This window comes from Vespa mandarinia, chromosome 19 (assembly GCF_050613455.1).
Source record: "Vespa mandarinia isolate Hongniang chromosome 19, ASM5061345v1, whole genome shotgun sequence".
Classification (NCBI taxonomy): domain Eukaryota; kingdom Metazoa; phylum Arthropoda; class Insecta; order Hymenoptera; family Vespidae; genus Vespa; species Vespa mandarinia.
The window spans coordinates 4017501-4025883 of NC_140828.1; the positions used below are offsets into that span (position 1 = coordinate 4017501).

Here is an 8383-nt window from a genome sequence, read left to right on the forward strand (position 1 = left end):
TCGTGAAATCGTCAGGAACTCCTATATCCTCTCCAATATCCATGTACTGTAAAATTCAAGAATCCGATAATCGAACATGTATGTATATATCTTAAATACATCTTTTTAATTATTTATAGCATGATAAATATTTAATGAATCAACTAAAATGATCATTTGCGATGGTCGTACACGGAAAATCATGTAAATCGTGAAGAAAAAATTTGTTAAATTACACACGACGATATGTTTTTTCTATTGTGTAGCAATGAAATTATGATAAGTGTTTTGGATTTCGTGATAACGCGATGTAGTTACGTTTATCGCACTAAGCGTATAAATTCGATTCTTGAAATCTCTCTTCATTTCTACTTCCATCCTGTTAAATATTTCTAAATTGCTAAGAGGCATAAACAAGCGACAGCTTCAATTAGACTTTGGTCAAGTAAATATTTTATCGTATCCATGTTCGAAATAGCAAAGAAATAGTAGTAGTTTATGCGGGATTTGACATTTACAAAGAGTTTCCTCATTTAAGTGATTAATAAACACTTTTAAAACCAACATAAATTTACGAATTTATCTACACACATAATATATTATTCTTTTTTTTATATTCGAATAAATTGACATTTTTATTTAGAAATTTTTATTATTTATATGCGCAAAATAAGTTGGTTCGATAAATGTCCAGATGAATAGCTAGAATTCTGCAATTAGCGAGTAAGGAAAATGATTCCTTTTCCAATGTAAATACGAGGATTTGTCAAGTCTAGACGAGATGCAAATGTTTTAAACGATCTTCACTGTTGATCCAAGTGCACGCGCGCTTGCTTATGACCACGTGATTCGACTTCTTTTCCATGTACACGTCCACCCACACACAAATATTAGACTTATTTATTCATCTATCGTTTGCAATTAGCAAAAATCCTAAAGCTTACGATAAAATTTATTTCCTCTTGGATATAAAAGGAAATAAATGAGATAATTAACAAAAAATCATTTTACTTCCTAATCTTTCCTTATCAATCAATGAGAATACACACTCACAATCAATGGGGGTACTTAACTTTATGTAAAACTCGAGCAAAATATCGCTATCCAAATTATCAAGATTCTCCATACTGTCTTTCTTTTTCTTCTTTCCTCTTTTTGTTACTATTAGAAACGAAAGGGAATCAAATCTTCTGAGATTTGGAGTAGCTCAAAGTGCATTTAAAGGACGTCTGAAAAGAACGGAGCCCGGAAATCAAATCTTTCATGATGCTAATGGGCGAGTGGCCAAAAAAGAATTATTTGATGCTACGCCCAATGTCGGTTTGTATCTTCCTATTCAACTAACGTCCAATTCGTTTCTCTTTTTATATGTGTGTGTGTATATGTGTAAAATGTGTATATATTTTAAACACAAACACACACGCACGCACGCACATATATTATCTACCTATCTAGTCATCTATCTTTGCTAATATATCTATAGATCCTTTTTCACTCCTGATCATGAGACGCAACCCAAGAGATTATTTTAAATCAACTTGGCAAAAAAAAAAAAAAAAGAAAAAAGAAAATATACGAATTAAAAATTGACTTTAAAGAATATAAGTCTTGCATACGATGAACAATGAATAAAAAGCTTGAAAGAAATCGTTTTTATCACATTCCAAAAAAAAAAAAACAAAAAAGAAAAAAAAAATAATAATAATAATAAACAAAAACAAAACAAAATCTAAATATGTAATAATATTTAAAGAAAATCGAGATGAAGTGTCGGATAACGATATTACCTGCCTATCAATAACCAAAGTATAATTTAATACGCATGTTAGCTATGGCTATCCGTACAGAATAATCTAGAAGTGATTGGTTAGTCTTGAATATGATAGCTATGCTTTTTAATATAAAAGAACAACGGTTAACAAACGTTGGAGAGTACTTGTAGAGAGAAACAACGGGAAGAAGAATCCGTTAAGGGGAAACAAAAAAAGAGTGGGGATAAGGATCAATTGACTCTGGACATTCCTGTCCTTAAGAAATGGAACATTGGCAATCTTATATTTGCAAGATCGTTCTTGATGGTGAACTTAAAAAAAAAAACGGAAAAAAGAATTACACAGGTCCAGATCCACATATTTTGCATCTTGCCATTTGTTGTCACAATGTAATATATATATTAAAGATTTTTACATAATATTGATTTTTCTTTGCAATCTTCGATTGCTGGGAGAAAAAAGGGACCGAAGTACTTTTACTTTACTAAGAAAAACTTTCAGAATCATGTGCTTGTTCACGGAGATGTCGTACGTCGATCACAAAAAAAAAAATAATAAAATTAAAAAAAAGAAAAGAGGAGGAGAGAGGACACTATGAGGCTTTCACAGACTTCTACATTTACGCGACGCCATAGAAATTTTAATTCTTCGACAAATCGTTCTCACCTATCCAAGTATGCAAATACGTTACTATTATACAAAGCAGAAACACTCACTCGTTGTAAGAGCTCATGATAGCCTTGAAGAAATTCCTCGCAGACTTGACAGTTGGACGGTATACTCTCTTGTCTTAACATGACGAATCCCTTGCGATAATCTTTAGGTCTCATGTGAGAAAATCTTGTAATGAACGAAACGAAGAAAATGAACGAAAAAAAGTGAAATCCAAGTGTCGCACTTTTCTATTCTTTGTAAAGCTAGCTGCATTTAAATGAACATTAATTTACTCTTTTAATTTTTGATCCTACTCGTACAATTTTTTTTTTGTGCTGAATATAAATGATACATCCAGCATAGATCGATGGAGAGAAAACAAGTGTGAGTCCCGCCTGAAAATCCGACGAGCCAACAACTTAGAATATAATCTCGCGACTGGGGCTTAGTTACAGAATTGAAAGCTTTTCAGGGAAATTCCTACTCGCTCAATCGGTCATCCCTACTCTTTTCTACCAACTACCGACGTAGCCACTGGTACTAAAAGAGATTAAACAACGTCGCACATTTCCCTCGCCACTTATATCTACGAAAATGTTGGAATGAAATGCCATTTGGTCGGGTATTATAAGCGAGACAAACTTTGAGTTTCGTTTTTTCCCTAGACAGACGACGATTGGATCTAGCGACTCTAGTGGAATCGATGCGAACGATGTTAGCGGGAAATCAAGTCATTTATCCATCTACAAATGTTTTCAATTTATTACGTTGCAAGAGCATTCTTAAATCTTCTTACAAGAGTTTTCCACGACTGTGATCTGTAAAACAAAACGGAATTTACCGAATTATTTTCTTGTTTTCTAAAGTATTTCTAAAGAAAGTTCAATCCTTAAAAAAGTTGTCATTTTATTTCAGGTAGACTGTAATAAAATTAGATTAAACTTTACTCGCACCGTGTTCGTGGATGGTCATTAGCCATCTAACACAGCTGCATCTTTCCAGCTACCTGCAAGAAACAGATGTATATACACGATGTATATACATATTTTTATTAAATGTTCCTAAGCAAGACAAGGAAGAGTTTATATAACTCTCTTTAATATAAAGTTAACAAAGGATAAAATTCTCAATATTTTGGATAATAAGATAAAATATTGATTAGAATTTCCTATAGAACTGATAATTATGTTAGAGTAATATGCGAATACGGCACTTGCCGTCGGAGACGATGCAAAGTGATGACCTCGGCGGTTTTATAAACGACTGACGAAATGATAAGATTTCATCGCTCTATAAAGATATCGTTTCTATCTATTTTCTTACAATATAGAAAATTCGAATCGAATAATATTAAAAATTAGAAAATTCGATCTAAAATCATTATCATCAAGAAATTAACCAAAGAATGATCCGATTATTTTACGATGATCATTGATATTTAATCGATCATTAAAAGCATCGAATATTATTCCCTATTTCTACCTCCGTTTTAATTTCATTCATCGGACAATACGTTATAATTCTTTTTTCTTGAACAACATAACATAGAATCTTTTTAAGGATACATGTTATTGACGTGATATTCCGCATTAAGTCTATCGTCACGTCATTCCTATTAGACAATATTGTAGATTAATTGTATACGATTCGGACATTTTTTTCCTATAATGAAATGACCTTTGTCACCATTATTACTGGAAAAATAGAAGGACGACAACTGTTTTTAAAGATCATGTAATATTATCAACAATTTTTGATCATCGAGGCATTTTTTCTGATGAAAAGACGCGTATCGCTTCGCATTGAAAAATAAATGGCAATGAATTTTTATTTTTGGAACACGTTTTAATCAGCTGCGCTCAAAGTTCATGAACAATGCATGAAATCTTTTTCGAATCGTCTTGACATCCCGAACTAGTAATCCAATATTTTCAAAGAAACATTTGTTATAATTTTTTTCAAGCATAAAAAAATCAATATCGTGTTCTTGATCGTATAATACTAAAAGTTCAACGAACTCAAGTATACGAATTAATCGAAATGCTTAATAGACCCGATGAGAAAAAAGTAAGTATATGACACGTAAGGAAGGAAAGGAGAGAATTTTTGCGCAAATGCTGTGTATTCATCCATCGTGTGTGAAAAACGGTAAAGAGAAAGAGAAAGAGGGAGGGAGGAAGAAACAGCTGGAAATCACGAAGGTCATATTGAATGACGTTTATGTCACAGCCTCGGACGAGCCTTCTTCGTCGACGAATCAGCGGTTTAAATTGCGGACGATAGTGCTTCATGGTACACGTTAAACTCTATTCCCACTGCCACGTTGACTTTCCATTGGTTGAAACGACGATTATTATGTGTCGTCGACGTACGCGCGAACATGACGCTCTCGAAAGCGCTCTATCGATGAATCGTAATAATATACATATGTACAATGCAATTTATTTGCTTCTTCAATTTCGAAATACGAGATTGATCATTGGATACTTACAGTCGAATGTCGCCAATACTGTATAAGTTCATGGATGTTCGCGCTCGGTGCATACAACAGAAAATCTCGCCACTCATTGAAACTTATATTGAGGCTTCCATCTTTGTCCATTCTGTGAATTAATTGGAAAGAAAGGAAAGAAAAAAAAATTATTGAATCCAAAATTTCTCTATAAAGCGGATTATATTGTTGTAACATTAAGTTTGAAAAATCACTCAATATCTTACCGTTGTAATAACTTGGTTGCCTCACCGCGATCCATTTCTATTCCTAAGTCCTTAAATGCTCTTATCAACTCTTCAAGATCGATCTTACCTAAGAATAAAACGAATAATTACAAGGATCATTAAGGAATTTTGCTTTTAAAATAGCATATATTAGTTCAATAGTATAATTTCATTAATGGTATTTTATATATCGACTTTCAAATAAATCAAAGCATTGGGTATATTTGATAAAAAATCATTTAACGATCGAGCAAGTATCTAGAAATTAATGTTTACCAATAAAACAATCTTTTCTTTCGCAAGGGAATTGCAGATTGATAAAATAAGAAGGAAAAACCCATAAAAGGAAATAAACGATTGGTGAAATTTTGAGAATATATATATTGTTTTAAACAACGATTATTAAAACAAAAAAGATTGTTATGTAAATATAAATAATTATATAAGTTTTTAAACGCTAATATATGATCGATCACGTAATAAACTTACCATCTCTATTCTTATCAAGATCAGAAAATTGAAGACGAAGATTTTTCTCATGTTCGCGAACATAATGTAAAAATTCTGCCAAGCTGATGTCACCACTTTTTGTACTATCCGATCTAGCAAGAAATTTCTAAAAGGAAAAAATAACCATATATGTACATATATCATCTATACAACGTAAATTAAAAGAAAATACTTTTTTATGCCGATATGGAAGTAGCAGAATAGGACTATTTTCTTCAAAATACTTGTCTATGATTTACCTGAGAGACCGACAACTTGTATTTTTTCAAAACATAAGATTAATCAGTTGAGTAAAACTTTTGGTTATATGCGACTCTGACACATTGACATAATAGTAGAAAGATTAATTCTTATTTTATCTTTCCTCGGTAAAACCATACAAATAGAATATTACATAAAATGCTAGACTATCGAGTATATCTACATTGTATATTGTAAATGTATGTACAACAAACACGTACTCATATTCATACGTGTGCGTGTCAAAAGACGCGCTTGACCTACTTCCCTTGCGATGCAGTTACGATAAGGAAATAATGCCGGTATTAAGGAAAATGCAAGCTGGATGATATTAAATAAATATTATCAAATAGATGAGGATAAAGTAACGTTTATAGACTCGTGGAAAGTCAACAAAATTGTTGATTTGAATTCAGATTGAAAAAAAAAACGATTACCTCAGCATATTGCTTGTGTACGCCGACCTCGTGAAGTGCTTTGGAAAGATCGTGTACGTCGATTCTGCCGTTTCCATCAAGATCGAGCTTTTGGAATATTTTTTCGAGCCGTTCCTCGTCTTGTGCCGGCAGCTCGTGGAGGTAGTGCGGTGGCATAACACCATGCACCATGCCTCCACGAGACGCGGGCATTTTTCCGTTTACACGATTATTCATACGACATTCATACGACAATTACACTTCTCATACGAACTTCGTTCGTGTCGAAAATGTTTCTTTGATATTTCCGATTAGAAAATGGCTTGCTTATGAAAAAGCAAAAACGCAAAAACGTTCCTCGTGTTTACGACGACAAGGATGACAATACTTGTGTACTTGATATAGTCGTGTATGAATCGTGGCATTGCATGCAATCTCACACGCACTTACATACAAGATCACATTTGGCACGCACCCTCTCTCTCTCTCTCTCTCTCTCTCTCTCTCTCTCTCTCTCTCTCTAACATGCACGTTTCGTACGAACGATTAGATTTCTTTTATTCGTATTACACGAAGAACAAGGCGTACGTTCTCTCCTCCTCTGCGAGTCTCAGTCGCGCGACATCCGCACTGCGGCGACCGGTACCTTCCTTCTTTTCCTGCCAAATCGAGGGGAGTCGGGAGGTGGGGGAAGACAGCTAAACTAAAACCTTTCCAACGTTTTTTTCTCTTTTCACGATGTAGAATATACTCCACACCTAACTCTTCTCAGGCGCTCTTTCTCAAATAGCATCCTCTTGTCAGAAATCCAGACGCAATGAAGATGTAATCCAGATGCAACTACGTCGCCGTACTCTTAATCTCTTTCCTTCAGAATTTAGGCGTCGATCGAACGAATACAAATGATGGTCTTAGCGCCACTTGCCAACGATTCGATCAATCAGTAATTATACGTTCTTCATGATTATCAATCGAATGTTAGTTTTGCCCGAAAGTGGCGTTATCAGCGCCACTTTTTCTTCAAGTTTTACAATTGCGAATGTTCTCCTTAACAGTCGATAATGTATGTTTCTTCTTAAAACGCGATGGCCATTGGTTTATTAAATGGTTCGATCTGCGACGGCTCTGCTCGAAAGCCAATAAGAGAGATTATCTAATGGCGCGATGTTTGTCGCAATAGTACTGTTAATCACAAAAATTCATTATTATTACAAATGGTTCCTTTGTTTTTCTTCCGTGATACTATTAAAATTGAGATTTCTTTATTTCTCTTAAAAATGAACTTACTCTTGAACATTATCTTTTAAATTTTCCGCGACTTAACTGTGATATAAGTGGAATATTTGTGAGATCCGTGTAAAGGAATATAACTTAAAATACAACCATTAGCTCACTTTATTTCCTAGATTTAAATTTGACATATTTTTATAACGCAAGGAATATCGATCGTTCGGATCTATCTAAATCGTTTTGTTTTATATCATTGAAAATGCTTTGATTTACTTATAAGGCGCGATTAGAAAACGTGTTTTAAGAAAACAATTAAAGTATTGGATAAGAGTGGACATAAAAAAGAATATATTAATTATCTATTAAAATATGCTAATTACACGTCAAGCTTACTATTAAACGAAAAAAGTCAGTTGAACAATTCCCGAAAAATACGTTTAAATCGCCAACGTTGAAACAAACCGACAAAATAGATACAATCACTTTTTCATCTATTATAACAAAATAACAAGTAATAAAATATATCAAGGTATATGTATAAACGAGTGTATTTTATCTACTAAATCATGAATAAATATAATTGTTTTCTAACCATACATTTTATTTTTTAAAATATCTACAAAACATATGCCGATTTTTTCAAATCATATGTAATCTTCTAATTACGCAACAAATATAAAATTAATAAACGAAAAAAATAATAGAAATTCTCAATATTTATTATATGGAACATTAAGAAATATTCTGACAAAATGAAATTTTATTAAATTTTTTAGAAAAATTCAGTGTTTCGCAGATTATCAAGAATAATATAAAAACGCAGAAGTTAATAAGCAATAGTTGATGATTAAAAAATATGTTATT

At 32.8% G+C, this 8383-nt stretch overlaps 1 protein-coding gene across 3 annotated transcripts in view; it reads right to left on the bottom strand.

Moving 5' to 3' along the window:
- The window catches only part of SCaMC (Short Calcium-binding Mitochondrial Carrier), a 9361-nt gene extending 2081 nt beyond the window's left edge, over positions 1 to 7280 (bottom strand). Inside the window, exons 1-5 of one of the 3 annotated variants that reach the window (XM_035886817.2) lie at positions 6311 to 7280; positions 5613 to 5739; positions 5124 to 5211; positions 4897 to 5008; positions 1 to 46 (exon numbers count right to left, since the gene is read on the bottom strand). The exon at positions 1 to 46 is cut by the window's left edge and continues 113 nt beyond it. In XM_035886817.2, coding sequence (XP_035742710.1) covers positions 1 to 46; positions 4897 to 5008; positions 5124 to 5211; positions 5613 to 5739; positions 6311 to 6526 — 589 coding nt within the window. In that variant the 5' untranslated portion in view covers positions 6527 to 7280. Of the gene's footprint in view, positions 47 to 2467; positions 4668 to 4896; positions 5009 to 5123; positions 5212 to 5612; positions 5740 to 6310 lie in introns of those variants that run through there. The other 2 variants (XM_085662676.1, XM_035886821.2) reach the window with 2 other exon arrangements.
- Between the last annotated feature and the right edge of the window lie 1103 nt (positions 7281 to 8383).